Source organism: Anoplolepis gracilipes, chromosome 6, assembly GCF_047496725.1.
Source record: "Anoplolepis gracilipes chromosome 6, ASM4749672v1, whole genome shotgun sequence".
In the NCBI taxonomy this organism is placed as follows: Eukaryota; Metazoa; Arthropoda; class Insecta; order Hymenoptera; family Formicidae; genus Anoplolepis; species Anoplolepis gracilipes.
In genome coordinates, this window is record NC_132975.1 from 6,080,370 (window position 1) to 6,097,895 (window position 17,526).

The 17,526-nt window shown below is 42.0% G+C and overlaps 1 protein-coding gene across 10 annotated transcripts in view; it reads right to left on the bottom strand.

The window, feature by feature from the left end:
* The window catches only part of LOC140666542 (protein turtle), a 223,037-nt gene that overhangs the window by 22,908 nt on the left and 182,603 nt on the right, over positions 1–17,526 (bottom strand). For 9 of the 10 annotated variants that reach the window (XM_072893820.1, XM_072893827.1, XM_072893818.1 and 6 more), the window contains 2 exons: positions 6,041–6,266; positions 3,014–3,292 (listed from right to left, as the gene is read on the bottom strand). In XM_072893820.1, coding sequence (XP_072749921.1) covers positions 3,014–3,292; positions 6,041–6,266 — 505 coding nt within the window. Of the gene's footprint in view, positions 1–3,013; positions 3,293–6,040; positions 6,273–17,526 lie in introns of all 10 variants that reach the window. The other variant, XM_072893825.1, reaches the window with a different exon arrangement.

The window sequence follows — 17,526 nt, forward strand, 5'->3', positions numbered from 1 at the left end:
AAAAAAAAAGAAAAAAGAGGGAGGATGGGGTGAAAAGGGCAAAAGCGAAATATAACAAGAAGATCCGGGGGACGGAAAGTGGCTGCGGAAAAACAAGACAAATCACCTTTTAACCTCTCCCTCCTCCTCACCTTTCCCTATCCCCGGAATCCCTGGGAAACGGAAATAGCCTTAATTGGTCGGCGGAAACGAGCGACGGCGGCAACCCCCGTTGTAACCGCTTTGCCTAACGCGAGTTTTATCACGGCACAAGGGTATCGATATGAGTAAATGTATCGGCTCGTAAAATTTACAGGAGCGGAGGGAGGTGTGCTACTACTGTCGCGCCTGCCCCTGCACCGAACTTTATGGATGCATCGACATGCTGCGCCTTCGATCACGGGAAAACGTTTCCGTTCGAGGGAAATGGACGCTAAAACGGTTTATACGACACGGACGAGATTGCGACATCCCTTATCCTTTCCCGAGCTTGCTCGCAAAGCGATGACTTTGAACGGTAGACATCTGTCGCTACCGCGGCATCCATTTGGGAAATAAAGATTATCGAGAAAGTTACAAAAATCGAGCACCCCGTTATATTTAGTTTCTCTATCGCACGAAGCGAAAATACTGTGAGAAATATTTTCTTTTTATATCTTTAGTTGTACAATGCACGGAGTTGTTCTCTGGGGAAGATGTCATGGTTCGCGAGATGATTACGAATATTACGCACACGTACTTAATAGTCGAGTATAACGAAATTATATAGTGCATTCTTTTCGACTAAATTACATCATGCCGTACGATGAAAACCCTTTTCATCATTCAATATTAAGAACGCGGCACGAGACGCTCGTGAAGGAACGGAAAAGATAATGAGAAGTCGAGTTAATTAAACCGGAGATAAGATGTATATGTAAGCCTTTAATTAGTTTATCACGCGCATAGCTTATCGAAAGCGAAGATTTATTTCAGGTACTCGACGTTCGCGAATAATGAACAATCGAGCGAATTGTACAATGCAGATCTCGAATGTATAATATTATTTAATAGAATAATATTCGCGGATCGCATCGGTTTTACAATTTATAGTTTAACCATATTTAAAAAAAATTAGGAACGGCAGCAGTAATATTTCAGCTCTCGACGGAGTTTTTTCTAGAGAAGCCTTTTGCGAAATCGCTTGTAAAAGGATCGTTTTTTATTCCGTTTGAAATTCGCCAAATCTATCGTATATATCGTAAGGGCAGTGGACCGGGGTTACCTGCCCGTGAGAATTCGTTTCCGATTGGCCAGAGCAAAAGGGTAGGACAGAGACAGAGAAAGAGAGAGAGAGAGAAAGAGAAGATGGTTTACTCGTGGCGATCGATAAATAACAAAACCGGCGGAACCAATCGCCTCAGCTTTAAGATATTTTCTGGCATGCGGATTATTGGAATTGCATTACCGGTGTTCGGCCGATCGACGCTGATTACCGAGGGATATCTGTTTCTGATAACGGCGCGTTCGATAATTACCATAGCAGTTTGCTGTTTATTAATTATCGGTCTGGCAGGCAACCGTATTTTGCGTTATTCTCTTCGGGTGCCGATCACGGATAATTAATCGCGCTGGCATGTCGGGGCAATTTTCGGAAGTGTATTAAAGCGCGTTTACTATCGCGCGATTCATATTAAATTAGTTTCGGAAGGGATTTCGAGCGGAGTCACGTCGCCGGCAAACTAATCAATCGACTTCATATTTATGTTCGGGGAAAAAAGCTAAAAAAAAAAAAAAAAGACTCGCCTTCTTATTACCTTCGGTACCTACAAAGTATCTTCTTCTTTAATTAGTTTACTAGCGTTATACTCAGAGAGTTCTGCGCTTTTCTCCTTCGCTGGCTAAAGGCGGAACTTTTATGAAATATTCCTTAATTATATTTTAATTATGTATCTAACTTAACTATGGTGTAGAGGCATTTAATTACCAAGAAAAAATAAGTATTTTTAGTATATAAACCATATCTATATTATAAACGCATCTATCTTTCTGAGTCAATATATTTGCGTAGCGATCAAACAGGCGACTGCGATGGGCAGGTGATTGATTAAGATATTCATAGAAAAATCAACGTCAGGATGCGGGCAGTTTAATCTTTCATCATCAACTCCGAAAATAGATAAATACACATCCCAGATGATTCTTTAATTATTTCGATCGTCCACATCGTTTGTTCGTTCAGCACGAAACCCTGAAAGTTGGGCTACCACACTTTTTGTCGCAGTCAAGTGAATTTAAGCGACCACAGGGTTGGTAACGCGTCCCTGTCCGATAGTAATACTTAACAGCGCATGCATGCCAACGTTTTCTGCGAGATATTACCGTGGCCCGACGAAAAAAAAGAGAGTCATTATTTGTGCCGTCGCGGCGAAATCGTACAATGGACGCTACTCCGTGACCCGCATTAATAAAATCACGCCATAATTTTAAGAGATTTCCCCGAATAAAAGAGCTTATACTTCTCGAGCCACTACACTCCCTCCCCCATCTCTCTCTCTCTCTCTCTCTTTATGTATATATATATATATATATATATATATATATATATAATATATGCATGCATGTATAACTTTCTCTAGCAGGAAAATTTTCAGGAAATTAAAAATAAAATAAATTATGAAAGTACACACACGACATAAATAAGCGCGCGTGCTATTTTATTACATCATCATATATTTAGAAGGGCTTAAAGCTTGATAGTTCTTATAATTCTGCGATATTCATCTTCTCGTACCTACTACTATGCTCTACTTTTCTACGTCTCTTTGCTCGTGAATATCTCTGAATGACAGTAAAATTTAAATTAAAAAAGTTTTATCTAGCGCGCGCGTTCTCTCTTTCTCTCTCGATAAGGCTCGATTGCTGTCGAACGTAATCGTATCTTCTTGCTCGGTTAAAGGTGAACGGATAATTTATCGCTCAACTTGGCGACGAAATTGCGGCTCCGACACCAGGATTTCCTTGACACACTGATAAAAGCTGAAACTGCACTCACCCGCGATAATAACGCGCGCGGTGTGGCTGATTTGGCCCTCCCCGTTCCTGGCGATGCAGGTGTAATCGCCAATATCCTCGGTCTTGATCGTCGAGAGCCTGAGCTCGGTGCCGTCATTGAATATCCCAACATCTCGACCATTGGGCTCGACAGGATTCGCGTCCTTGTACCAAAGGATCTCTGGCGTTGGAGTACCCTCAGCCTGGCAGTTGAGAATTATCGCATCGCCCAGATTCACGTATATCATATCATCCGGCGTTATGCTGAATCTGGGTGGCGCTGTAAACAACAGAAGCGAATAATGCGATTAGATACGATTTAATATAATCGTATCGCCTTTGCCGTGTTACAATTACTAAGTCTTATTTCTAGGGCGAGTATAACGGGCGCAAACTCACTAACTGATCAAACTCGAGTATTTGTAAACAAAATCATCTCTGGCGTAACAGATTACTCCAACAACTCGGTAACATCGTCTTTTCAAAGTTTTATGAGAAATGTAAGCCGTTTATTTTTTGCGAGAAAAGACAGAAGCGACGCACTCTTGGCACTTTGACGACGGAGAATGGCCGCGGGTAAATCGACGTTGGAAGAACAATCAAGTCCGCGAAGAGGCAATGGACATTTAGAAAACCCCGTTCCTCGGAAAGTTCCGTCATGTTTTTATCCATCCTCTTTCCATCTCGGAGAAATCACAATGGTTCTTCACCGTCCAGCGTTCGCGACCGAGCAAGTGATGTAAAGAGTCGACAAGAGTTCTCTTGTCCTAGGATGGCACAGCGTAAGATCGACAATTCCGAGAGACGGAATGAAAGAGTAAAATAGGGACGGAGGGTGAAAAGGGTGGGAAAAACGAACGATTGAATTTAATGCAAATTCTACGTCGTAATAGTTAAGAAAACAGCCCTTCGAACGATATTTCCCTTCGAATCGCGTGAATTTCTTCTCTTCCCCGTAAGCGGGGAGACGGACGGGAGAGGACAGAGTTATTCCGTTGGAAAAATTTTAATCGACATTAAGGTACGCGCGCGCGCAAGAAATCCGATTATATTGCGGTAACGAAAGCGGAAAGGGAGCAATTAAATATTTCTCCAGAAGCTTCGCGCAGCGAGTTTCTTACGAATTGTTGCCATTCGGAACAAAGCTCTTCCGTTTTTCGAGATATCATCCGCTGCGATGCACCGTTTGTTCACGTTCGTTGTTATTCGAAGACGAGGAATTTTAATTTCGAGAGCGACGCTGCGAGAGATACAACGTAAAAGTTGTAAGTGTAAGTGTAAGTGTAAGTCTTCTGGGAAGAGTGGAAAAAGGAAAAAAAAAAAGAAAACAGAGAGTGACGCGAAAGGCGGTTTATGACCCTAACGCGCGAGCAAGCGACCGAATGAAGCACACTACAAAGTATAAAAGGACCTTAAACGCTTTTTGGTGCCCCGAGTATTTTTCCCTTTGACGCCGTTTGCGGGTATATTCTCGGCGTCGTCACTCTCTTCTTCTTTTTCTTATTGTTGTTGTTGTTGTTAGGGAGTGCGACCGAGAAGCTCGATGGAAAACGACGGGGAAATTGGGAATAAGCTGAGCGCAGTAACGGGGAAAGGGAGAGGGGACGAGGTGTGACGAGGGAAAAAGAAGACAACGCAACATCCTCCCTAAGCCATCCAAATGTTTCTCTTCCCTCCGGCCCTTCGTCGTCGTTTGTAGCCGAGCAAAACGCGGCAATAAGTTTCTTTCTCTCGTTTTTCCATCACCTTCTTCTTTCTTTTTTCCTTCACCGTGTCTCATTTCCCCGCGTCCGGTAACACGATCTTTTTGCGATCCTCCTTGCCATTTTCCCTCGCCGTATAAGCAAGGACGCATTTCTCGAGAGATTTTTGCCGGAGCAGTGAAGGGCACGACGACAGAATTCTTGAGGAAGGCGCTTCGAACTGCGTGCTGAGCAAGCGAGAAATCTAACTTCATCCCGCGTGAGGTTCTAAGACGTTAGAGGATGAGAAACACGACGAGACATGGTTGCGAGCAGTGTTTGCTGAATGTACAATTCGCATAGAACCGCGTCGAAGAATCGGCGGCGTCTTTTTGAAACGCCTTTTATGATTCGCGTGCTTTCCTTTTCCCGATAGGAAGTCACGTCGACGGAAAGCTCGAAGACGGTCGGAATGAAAAGAAGCGCGCGCGACTGGGAATATTTTCGTACACTATACTTGCCGATGTTTAACCAAGCGCGAAAGGAGGATATCCCGGAATTTCCATGAGTCTCCAGCAATGCGTGAACGCGTTTCTTTCCCGTCTTCTAACATATATTTCCATGATGAGATCTCTATTCTCATTACGAAATGTCTTGGCACGCGCATACGAATATATATTCGTCAACGAGCGTGAGTAAAAAAATGTAAAAATTTATCTTGAATGTTTGAGAAACACGAGAGGAGAAAGTTTACTTAACAATAAATTGCGCAAAAATGTATGTAATTTGCAAAATCCAATTAGTTAAGTTTAATCAAAATACGAGGATGAGAATATTACGAATTATGAGTATAAAAATATACAAATTCCTAGAATTATTCAAACACGACTGTAACTTATTCGATTAACTTTTCCCGTAAGTGTTATAAAACTACATTAGCTAGAGTCGTAAAATCTTCTTAAATTCACAAAGTAATATTAACGAGACTATTCGAAGCAGAAATAACGTAATTTCATCTTATATAAGCCGGGTAAAAGCTTCGACTAAGAACGTTTAGCGCACAGCGGACATAACTTTTATTACTAACAGACAACTTTACGCGAAGTAAAGTATTCTTTTTTTTTTTTTTTTTTTTTTTCCTTCTGTCGCGACATGTTCCACAATATATATTCTGAAAGTTACTTTGCATATTTCGCAGCGATGCAAACTTAAATGTCACGTTTAACAAGAAAGATTAGATGAAAACTCGCTTCATTAATTCTTCATCTTAAAGATATACTGTCGCAAGTTACTACAATTGTCCCTGACATTTGACGGGAGATGCGTGAAAATTGGAGATTACTTACCGTGGACGTCTAGATGAAACCAGGTACCGTTCTTGTGACTGTTGGGTGACCTGTTGAGGAAGACGACCTTGCACTTGTACCATCCTTGATCGCTCTCGCGGATGTTCGTCAGATTGAGGCTGGCCTGGCCGTACGGCGAATTCTCGCTCACCCTCGAGACACGACCTTCGTATCCTTCGCCACTGTGGGTTGGATACGACTCGTACCATATGTATATCGGTGTCTCCTGCCCCTTGCACCAACACCAACACTCAACATAAACGAGGGATCGTAATGAACGTATATAAGCCGGTGCGAGTATTTGTCACTTTTTTCCAAAATTTTTCAAATTCCAGTTAAAAATATATGGAACTTAGAATGAAAATTAATAACTTTTACGTCTGTTTCAAGACACTCGAGATTCGTCTTTCCGACGGAACACGTCCGATCGAAAAAGAGAGGATAGATTATGCATGCATTATAAAACATTTGTAGGGCTTCAAAAAGCTTTTCCCAACGATTTCATTATTTTTGCAAAGTGACCGAAATTAAGCTTTAATCTCGCTTAACGGGGCGAGTCCGGTGCTCCATTATTCAGCGATATCTCTCTCTATCTCTCTCTCTCTTTCTTTCTACACACGCGATCAAACCTCGTTACTCACTCGCACCGGCCGTAAATCATGAGATGATAAATGATGAGACAAGGGATGCAGCGTGTCTGACGAGAGTAAAACGACCTACGGGCGTTATCCGCGCGTACGTCCGGGGATCGCTTGTTTTCCGAGCAAAGAACGCGCAAGGCATGACGAGAATAAGGAGGCGATCTACGACATCTCCACGTATTATCGCGTTTCAAAATCTACCGATGAAAAAGCAATGGTTCAATGTAGTCGTACGTGTGGATGACGTCGTAAGTTGGAAGAAACTCACATGCACTTGAAACATATTCGAATTCATGCGTTATGATATATTCGTGCAGTATACTAGCAGAGTTATACATGCTGCGTAAGAAAATGTAGAAGAATGATAGCACGTGGTACACGTGAAGTGTCGAAGTTCAACTTGAGAGTAAATATTTAGAGTCATTGGTTTCGCGATATTAATCAAGTTTGTATATTTGCAGTGCTTTTGAAGAATATCTAAGAAAAAGGGTGCAAATATGTGCAGGAAAAATTAAGCATAGCTTTACAAGTAAACGCACTACATGTGCGACGATAGTGCAAAATCCGTGCTTTTGATCTAAAAAAAAAAAAAAAATTAAGTACGCAACACGTTCACTAAAAAGATATAATGACGAATATGTTTCTTGAAAATTATAACGTTATATATAAATTATATTTCACTGTTTGTATTTAACTGTTTTTTTTTTATTGTACGTGTCAACCATCGGCACTTCTCTGAGACTAAATACATGTGCAAGATATATGTATAATCAGTTTCAAATATATTAAGAAATTATGTACATGAAATGAAGCATAATTATTCTACTAAAGATCTTGCAAAGAATTTTCCATGCATAGATAAATCTCACTTTATTAACAATATTAACAATAAATCTAGCAAAGATGTGAATTTTAATGGTATTAAAGTCGGCTCAAGAACGATCGCTGGCTGTAAATATAAATTAAGATATTTTATTTGAGCCTTAATTAGAATTTAGGTTACGAAGGGACTGAACATCATCATTTATTTTTAGCAGCACGAGCTTAGCGATGCTCGCGCCTCATCATAAAGAAAATTTACGGACAAAAATATGATGAGCGTACGGGGTTAGTGTCGTTTTATATACGTCTCATTACGCCACCATTGCGGAAAATTACGTCCTGTTAAGCCGGATGCTAAAACTGCCGGTAAGCACGTATATTTGAGCGAGCTAAAACGGCCCGTGTAAACGCCTGCATTAAAATCCACTGCGTTATCGCTCGTATTAATGCATTTGCTTCAAGACATTTAATCCCTGCAACAACGCGTGGAAGATCCAACGAGATAAATTCGCTTATGGCGTTCATTGTATGTTCCCCTGGATACGGCTGGTACAATACATTTAATACGGATTGGTAGCAACGTGAATTCACATGGTTTTTGTGACTTGACGGAAAAACTATATTTCATATTTCGTTCTCATTGCATTTATCGTGATCGATAAGAAGAATGCGGCGATCATGACACGACAAAATTCTTTATTACATGATTATGATTTGGCAAAATTGCCACTCATCGGCCAAGTCGTGGAAATAAAATTTCCAGGAGAAAACGAAGGCAGAACGATATTAATCACTGACAAAGTTCCAATAGAGCGCAGCGCAAATCGATTGCACTTTGCGATTGGCGTGTTGATTCGCGAATGGTTCTACGATCGTCGAATGCGGAACCCTCGTAGAATAGGCAATCGATTGGATCGGAAAATCTTGAAAAGAGTCCCACGTATAAATCCCGGCAGTCACGCTGGGATGTTTCTCGATGCAGCGGAAAATCGTTTCGACGACCGTAGATCGCCGTGTTTGGCACGTGGAGGCAACGTGGTGATATTTCATGCGCTTGGCAGACGGCGGTTCGCCAAATCTCCCGAGGAAAAAAAAAAAAAAAAAAAAAAACCCCCGGGAAAGAGAGAAGGCGGAAATAAGGGAAGACGGGGGCATAAACGTCAAGTAGCGTAGAAAAAGCCGCGAACGTGTGCGACGACGAATGTGTCTTACGTTGGACATTGACTGCCCCAGTTGACGGTTTCTATTTCGAGCTGCTGGCCTACTTGCGACGGCGACGACCACCGACGACCCGATGACGACGACGTGCAACCCCCGTGATTTCAATATTATTCTCCCCGTGTGGTAGCACGTAAGAGCGGGCACGTTCGATATTGCGAAGCCGAGAGTTATTGTGCGTCTACCGTACCGGCTGTTGGCGGAATATCGATTTAGATAGATTTACCAGAGTCGCTCGTGCTACAAGTAGCCAGAAACCATCATTGCATCTTATTCGCTCCTTCGATCTTTCGTGCGCTTTAGATGCAAGGACGATTTTTCGCTGAAACATCTTCGTGAACCGCTTTTAGAGCTAAGGTAACGCGAAATTCATAATATCAATCGCACCTGCGCAACAAGTACTTGCGACTTGAAAGAAATCCATAATGGATAAAATGAAAGCTTGACAAGATAAATTAGCAAGCACGCGCAGAGAAAAGCGGGCATAGAGAAACGGCGGAAAGAGAGGTCGAGAAAGAGAGGAAACTCGGATCAACGGGCGTAGAGAGCAGTTCTTGATAAAGAACGGTAGAAGTGAAAGGCAACAGTACTCGGGGGCCCGGTAAAAGGGGAGATTCATGTAAAACTGGAATAAATTACTGTACTGAATGGCACTCCGGAGGGGCGCAAAACCTATTTTCTCTTCTCCCTTTTCTTAACGTGGATCGGATCGGGCGGCGGCAAATGGAGAGAGTAGACAGATTCGGTGGAAAAGGGGAAGAAGAGGGTGAAAAAAAAAAAAAAAAAAAAAAAAGAAAATTTTTCCAACGGCTAGTGCGCACACGTCCCCGGATTGCCGTTGGGCGAGGCGCTTTCAGTGAATAAGTCGTTCCCTTTCGCGTGAGTGCCGGCGCGTCGCGTTTACACGTATGCGCGACAGTCATGTGGGTCACTCGCCTTCGCTTTATTTTTCATTCCTGTATTTTATTCATGCGACTGTGCCCGCATTTTCTTTCTCTCTCACCCGGGTAAATGCGCCGATGAAATTTAACACGGCCGGACTCGTGCATGCCCCAAATTTTTTTTTAATAATGAGAAAGAGACTGTATTTCTCAATTACATTTTTATTATCCTATTTAAAAAAAAATGTAGAATCTCTTTGTGCTGTAGAGCGAGATGGAGAGATTGTAGGAAGAAAGGAGTGCGATATTCGCTTTCAAAGTATTTTTATAATATCAATGAACGATAAACTTTTCGTATTATAAAAAGAAAGTAATATATAAGAGATATCGTGTCTTCGAGAAATGGCGAATAGCAAAAATGCTTTATACGATGAAATACCGAGTATCGACGTGAGTATGCTTATTGGCTAATAATATTTATCTGGCCGATAAAGTGACTTTATTGAAAGGAGAATACGCGACGCTACCTCCCTCGATTCAACGTGTCAGGCGACGCGTATCGATAATTCAATCTCAGTGGAACGTCCGCATGCGCGAGCAACAAAGTATCGATAAACTTCAAACTGCGGCCGTAACTTCGTTTGTCTTATTTCTCCAGTACTGTAAACATTCCGTATCTATTTTCATCCTTGATCAAGGCACTTTACCGAGAGTCGCGTGTCGCGAACGGTTTAACGAATAGTAAGGCGCGACTAACTTTTTTCCGAAATATATACATATGTATTTACAATAGAGCGCGTACAATCGTGCGTTACGCAATATTATACAAATTGCGAAAATACAAATTATCTGTAGCAACGATTAAGCCGTTGAAAGCTGTTTTTTTTTCAAAGCTCCGTAATAAAAAATTTATCTGGTCGAAGCACCCTTGGTAAAGGAAACTTAATAATTCAGGACATTATATTTGCTGTGCAACGCATAATGGGGAGAACGTAATAAAACAGTACCGCGACAAGCGTAAGCGAGAATTGTGCGTGGGTTGGGTGTTCATATCCCCTTACTTCCTTATGCGTACCACGATACTACCGCTTAGGTCATCGGATGCTTGGCTGCGGAGTTTATTGCGGAAATTTTGATAATTCATCCCCCGAGCGACATCGAGCGAGGCTAGGCGCGCTGTAACAGGGTTGATATTTAAGGTGGCTGCTGTATTCTCCGGAGATCGAGCCGAGCCCGAGGCTGGCCAAACGAGTTAAATGTTAATGAAGGGATTGGTATTCCCGAAATAGCACAACACAGTTGAAGCGCGACCTGTCAGGGCCGATCGGGATTGAAACGTAGTTTTGACAATTTAATTTATTCTCCCCCGTGGCATATAGTCACATAGATGTGTGCATTAACATTTTCAATAGTAGATTTTATTGATGTAATACTTGTTATTATATGCAGGGAAATATACCGCAGACTGGCTGATATGAGGATTAATGTAAGCTTTGGGTAGATTTATATTCAATTGCATTATTAATATATGCAATGTGTTATTATATTATAAACTCCGGTCTCTCGGTTACGACCCTTATATTGCAATTCCAGTGATGCTAATTATTATGCAACGTATCGACGTACCGACTTAAGCCGTCTGCATGAAAATTCATGAACGTTCGTCGATTATGCTTGAAATGTTCGATTTGATTTTCGTAGAATCGAATTTATCATTTCTATTTTATCGCGAGCTATTACCGACTAATAATAGTTCAGTTAAAGCCACTGGCTGATAGAATTGCGTATTCTATGTCTTTTGCACAAGTTAATGAATATTTCAGAGGACCACTAAGTAGCAGGTGAGTTTCTACGGAAATGAATATTAGAGATCGATATCATTTCCGCGAATTGTAACTAGCGCAGAGGTGAAGGGACTAGGAAAACACGACGTGTATAGGTAAGTCGATTTAAAAGGAGAAAGTATCTACAATTTTCAAACATAAAAGAAAATACACTGAATATACTATTTTAGCTAAAATTCAGATTTTACTTGAGATTGAATGCATTAATTTTTATAATTTTTTTTCGACGATGAAATAAATTATGATCCTGTAAACCTGTGTATTGTACAATTGTGATAACGATGGATGACAATAAGAATTATATTGTTTATGTAAAATATTAATTAAAATTTTATTAAAGTTTCATTTATTAATATTCCCCCTCTCAAAAAGTGACAAGCTAGAGGCAACGACCGCTTTATTCGAAAACTTTTTAAAAGTCAATATTTTCGCGCGAGTATGTTTAACGAAAACGTGATAGTAAAAGATAGAAGGCTTGCAATAGCTTTGTGCCACGCGATTCATTTCTGTCGCAAACCGCGTTCGATAGAATATCTTTTTAAATGCAGCACGATGCCGCGATATTTTTCATCGACATGGAAACATTTATTCGTTATTCAAATGGTTTGAAAAAAAAAAAAAAAAAAAAAAAAAAAGATACCGCCGCGACTTTATATCTTATTTCGTATATTGTATGCAGTTCAATTTTCCTTCGCAAGTGTTGACTAAGAAAAAAGTTATGTACTATAGTAACGAAGTGAAAAGCTCGCGATTATGTAACGTCACTACCTCGTTACATGTATGTATATGTGATGACATAATTTACTGAATCTTTTTGAACGACATCCTTAAGACAGGGATTTATTAAATTATTTGAGAGAAATATAAGGTGGTGATAATATCAAGTTTTTGGGTTGAAACATTCTTGGAAAACGATACTTGGTTTGCCAAATTGTTTTGAGTAACCAATACTTAGCTACGGCTCTTGCCCAATGTTTTGCATCAATATTTAATCGAACTCTTTCAGTTTACGTACAAGTTTCACAGAAACTTTGTTCTGGAAAACTCGTCTACTTTTGGTGTAATCTTAAGGCAAATACGTTTCACTTTTCTATCACACTTTAGGCCAATTTAGTTTTGAACCACATCTTTCCACGAATTTCTCTTGAAGTATAGTAAAAATCGAAACTGCATTTGCACTCTTTTCCACTTTTGTTCGCATTTATCCATTTATCTGCAATTTTTGTTTTCAAATACCTCCAACGTTTCGTCGCTTCATTAAGACAAACAATCAATATTTGCATTCACGACCAATTTACATATCCCATGTCAACATTCCAATTAGGTCGATTTATACAAACCGACATGAAAACAACCTGAGGGATTGTGAGTTTTAAAACCGATCACAATTTTATAACGTTACGAATCGCTGAGGGGGGTTGCTTTGAATTTTGTTCGGTCGGGTGAAGCAAGGTTTATTAATAAGTTTGGAACAAGTGCGCGAGCGAGCTCTCGAGCTCCTTCAGGACGGCACGTTGTAAATCGTATGCCATTTTCACAAGCTTACTTAGAAGAGGTTTAGAGCAACGACGGAGGGGGGGGGGAAGGGGAGGGGGGAGGAGGCGATCGGTGCTCCGATACTTTACGAAACTCGCTTGCTTTATACGCGACAAGTTCGGCCGCCCGGTCGAGAACTTACGAGGGTTGAATATCACTTTTGGGAAATGGCAATCGAGTTCTCAGTGAGAACTAATTCTCCTGAGGGGGAAGTGGCACCTGCTCCGCGCTGTAAATGGGCCGCCAACGTTTTCGACGTCGTTGCACGAGCCGTGCTTCTCGGGATCGCAAATTGCGAATTTAAAGGACGATCAGGCAACTTGGCAAAAGTATCGCACGGGGCTTTATGCGCTTCGCAATTGACGAAGGGCATTACGACGTAATGCGATTCTTTAACTGAATCCAATTTCAACGTTGCATTCGTATGAATTATGTATCTTCTTGCGGAACTGCCAGCGACTTAGACCGATGGAGATCGGTGGAGTTAAAAGTTCGCCTGCGGACTTTAACTCTTGTTAACGCGCGATTAACTTTAACGCGAGATCGATCGAGCATCTGCTATTTGATTGTAGAGTTCGGAATTTTACGTGAAAGGAGAGAGCCGCACATTTTTCATTCCGCATTATTATCCATTACGTTTATCAACATATCAAGTTGTATTATTATAGCAAGTAATCTATTAAGAGAATACAAACTATTTAAATTCTTCATCTTCTCTCTTCGTTCAATATTCTTTCCTATATTTCTTCAACAAACGTTCATCTTCTATTTTGTGGATCGTTCCCGAATGATGACACAGATAGATCCGATGTCTCGTATAGATCCACTACACATGTGCGACGAGTTTGCTACTTGGGAGCTTCTTCTTGCGACAAACAGCGGAGACGTGTCCTGGTGGAAAGTGTGTCGGTGTCGTTCGTAAGATCGCGAGTGATTCTCCAATGACTCATTGAATTTCCAGAGCGAAAAAGGCAGACTGAAAGGCAGAAAGAGGGGTGGATAGGTAGACATCTCGTGCCACTTTCCATAGTCGCTGGCGTCGGTGGCGAGAAAATTGTCTCGGCTGGGCAAACACTCGACGGCTGTTTATCTTCACCGTGGAATCCTCTCTCGTATATATCCGATGAACGAAAATACCACGCGCGCGGTGGTACCATGTGTGTCTGCGGTCGTCTTATGTTTACAAAACGTACGTATGAGTACGTGTGTCCCTCCATCGCGACGCGATGTACAATTTTGTCTCTCGGTCCTAACTAGGCCGTTTGCGCCAGATAATAAGGGTCTTAATTTTGTTACATTGGCGCGTACCACGGATTGTTTAACTCGAGAATCATAACCGTTTCTCTCGCCGGTCTCTGATTCGCGCTTGACTAGCTTTTCGGCTAAATCTCGCGTGTCTAATTTCACGAAAACACAGAGGGTAGTTTCCACATAACTCCCCCACGGAACACTTTCGTGATATTATATGAAATGTAGGTACCTCGTGAGACGTGCGCGAAATTTAAGCCACTAGAGATATATATCGCTTGATGCTCTCACGTCAAATTCAAGTTTTCTGCTTTATATAGAGACGCATTTCGTCTGTTCTTATTACTTGGCTTTGTCACTCATTATTATATTTCCCTTGTTTTTTTTTTTTTTTTTCGTTAATAAAATTACTTTAATTATTGAAATCATCTGTACTCGAGCCGCGAATATTATACGCGTTGTATATTCTCACGAAATTACTCCAGATTTTAATTGCAACTTTAGCGGACTCTTTTGAGTAGGATTATTAGACTCTTGTGACCGCTAATTATTTTGTTAGCCGCGTCAAGAGAATTGCATTAATATTAACAATAATGTGGAAAAGGAAAAGACGAGACCGCTAATTAAAACGAAGGTAACGAGAGACAAAAGGGTAAGAGAGGGACGAATCGTGGACTCGGGGAGTCGCGGCTCGAAACCGCACGTGGGGATCGACCGCGAGTGAGGAACTGTAACCCTGACACAGTTGAGCAGTTCAGCTTGACCTCCGTGCATTCTGCATTATGTATGTAGACCTCCCAACCCCGCGCGGATTCGCCTGCATTGGCCGCGGCAAAGTGTCGCCTATGCTGCATGACGACGGCGTTTTGCGTTCCTGTAGCGCGACGAAACGCGATTGCAAATTACGATATTATTCGCTGCATAGAATAAATTTCTAACGCTTAACATCTGACGCGTAGTCTCGAAAATATCCTCGCGAATACGATGTCGAGAAAATACTCGCAGGTCGTATAATCGAGAAAGATGATTTCCACCTTTTGTATAAATTTCTATAAAATTCTTGTTCGTAATTAAAGATTTAAATAATAAGGTATTAAATAACATGCGGCAAGACGGAATATAATGTTGCAAGAGATTCACGTTTTCCACATGCTTGAAGGTTCAACTGTCGGTCAGAGAAATCCCCGTCTAAAGGAACCCCCTTGTCGCTTTGTTTTCGTTGTGATCGCGCCGAGAGAGAACAGAAAAATAATTATCTTCGTGGTTTACGTTCGCCGACGGAATGAAAAGAAAAAGAAATGGATAGTTGGAACGCCGAGGTTTCACCTTACTTTCCGCGGGAGAACGACGCCGCTTGTCTACGGGGTGGATAATATTCAGTCGAAACTCGGGAGGGAAACCTGCCAGGTTGCGGGTAACTTTCAGAGACCTCAGAAGGGTTTCTAACAGGAAAATAGAGGGGAGGGGAGCAAAGTTGGACGCGGCGGCAGGACGGGTAAGTCGGTCTCTCTGATGGAGGTGAATGCCTCCCGAGTGGAAGCGCCAGTGAAATTGAATTGCAGGAAGACTCTATTTCTCTTTCTCGCGCGCAAACACGCTCCTATCTCTTTCGTCCTTCTCTTCTCTCTCTCTCTCTCTCTCTCTCTCTCTCTTTTATATCCCAATCTTGCTTTCGCTCTATCTCGACTTCCGCTATCTCGCTCGTGCTCCGTCAGTTCGCTCTCCCCTACCCCTTCCTCTTCATCCTCCATTCATCCCGTCTCTTCTTCCAGTGTTTGCGCAGTTGACTCGTGTCTCCATTTGTTTCATTAAATTACGCCGCGCACCCTCCTACTCCTTTCCAACCCCCTCCGCCTGTGATGAGATATATCCACCATCTACTCACCATCCTCAACCGGCATTCCCCCATCCGGTGCCACTCGCGGCACTTTTCTTTCAAAATAAAGGGACGCGGGAAACAAGGAGAGGCCTCCATTACGTTCATCCAACCCTTCAACTCTTTCTTACAAATTTAATGCTACCCTTTGTTTCCATTCTTCTTTCTCTCTCTCTCTCTCTCTCTCTCTCTCTCTCTCTCTCTCTCTCTCTCTCTCTCTCTCTCTCTCTCTCTCTCTCTCTCTCTCTCTCTCTCTCTCTCTCTCTCTCTCTCTCTCTCTCTCTCTCTCTCTCTCTCTCTCTCTCTCTCTCTCTCTCTCTCTCTCTCTCTCTCTCTCTCTCTCTCTCTCTCTCTCTCTCTCTCTTCTGCGAGAAGCAGCCTCCCAATGTATTAACGAACGGGCGCATTTACCGGCCGGTTTTATGGAAAAACATACGTCCCTCGTGGAGGGTGCTCGTTAAGAGTAAAAGAAGCAGTGGCTGGCAGGAAAGGTGAGGGTGGCCGGAGAACGAAACAATGAGAGTCAGCATTCTCGCCGCGAAGTGCGCGCATTAATTTGCATTCTCCACTTATATTTACGCGGCGTCGCTGTAATTCCATTGGAGAGCCCCAAGTCTCGATGAATGGTACCGCTACAAAAACATTTAAAAGCTCGCAGCTATAACCGAAGAATTATTCGTTATTATTGCGCGCCTCCATGGCGGAAATGATTGCTCTCTCTCGTTGGTAACCTCGTTAGCCGCGGCATCGCGAGCCACAAGAGAGAAGGCAGATATTCATAAATAATCGAAATAATTCAATACGAGAATAATGCGTACTAGAAAGTTGTAATTTCTCATAATTAGAGCTGAAAAATTGAACTTTACCCGATACTCTAATTTATAGCATTATGTAATTATCGATCCATCATTTACGGAATACATATTTTTCACGTAGCGAGGAATGAAAGATGATGCGAATATTTTATCCGAAACACAGAAATTAAATCGATTACGGTATATGGAGCGCGCATTTGAATATTTTCCACGGAAATATATTTTTCTTTCGCATCAATTAATGTGGCTGCGAGAGGAATAATGGTTTTGCGTAAGCTCTGTTATTATTATTATTATTATTATTATATGCATACACAAACGGAGAATGCTTTTGTGTCAGTCTCAATATATATTCAAGGTATATTCGTCGGGTGAAACAAGATACAGCCTGCGCAAGACTCCTACCAGCAACTTCGTAGAGACAACCCTCCAGCAGAGGCCACAATGGAACCCCGCCGCCTTTCCCTCTGCCGGGAGAGCGCGCGTTAATTTTCCACGTATGTCGGCGGCGCGCCGCGTAATCTCATCACCTGGGATGCCACCTGGTGTGGATGCCGTGTCGTGAAAGCCACGAAATAAATGCGTGCGTGCACGTAAGTTTAACC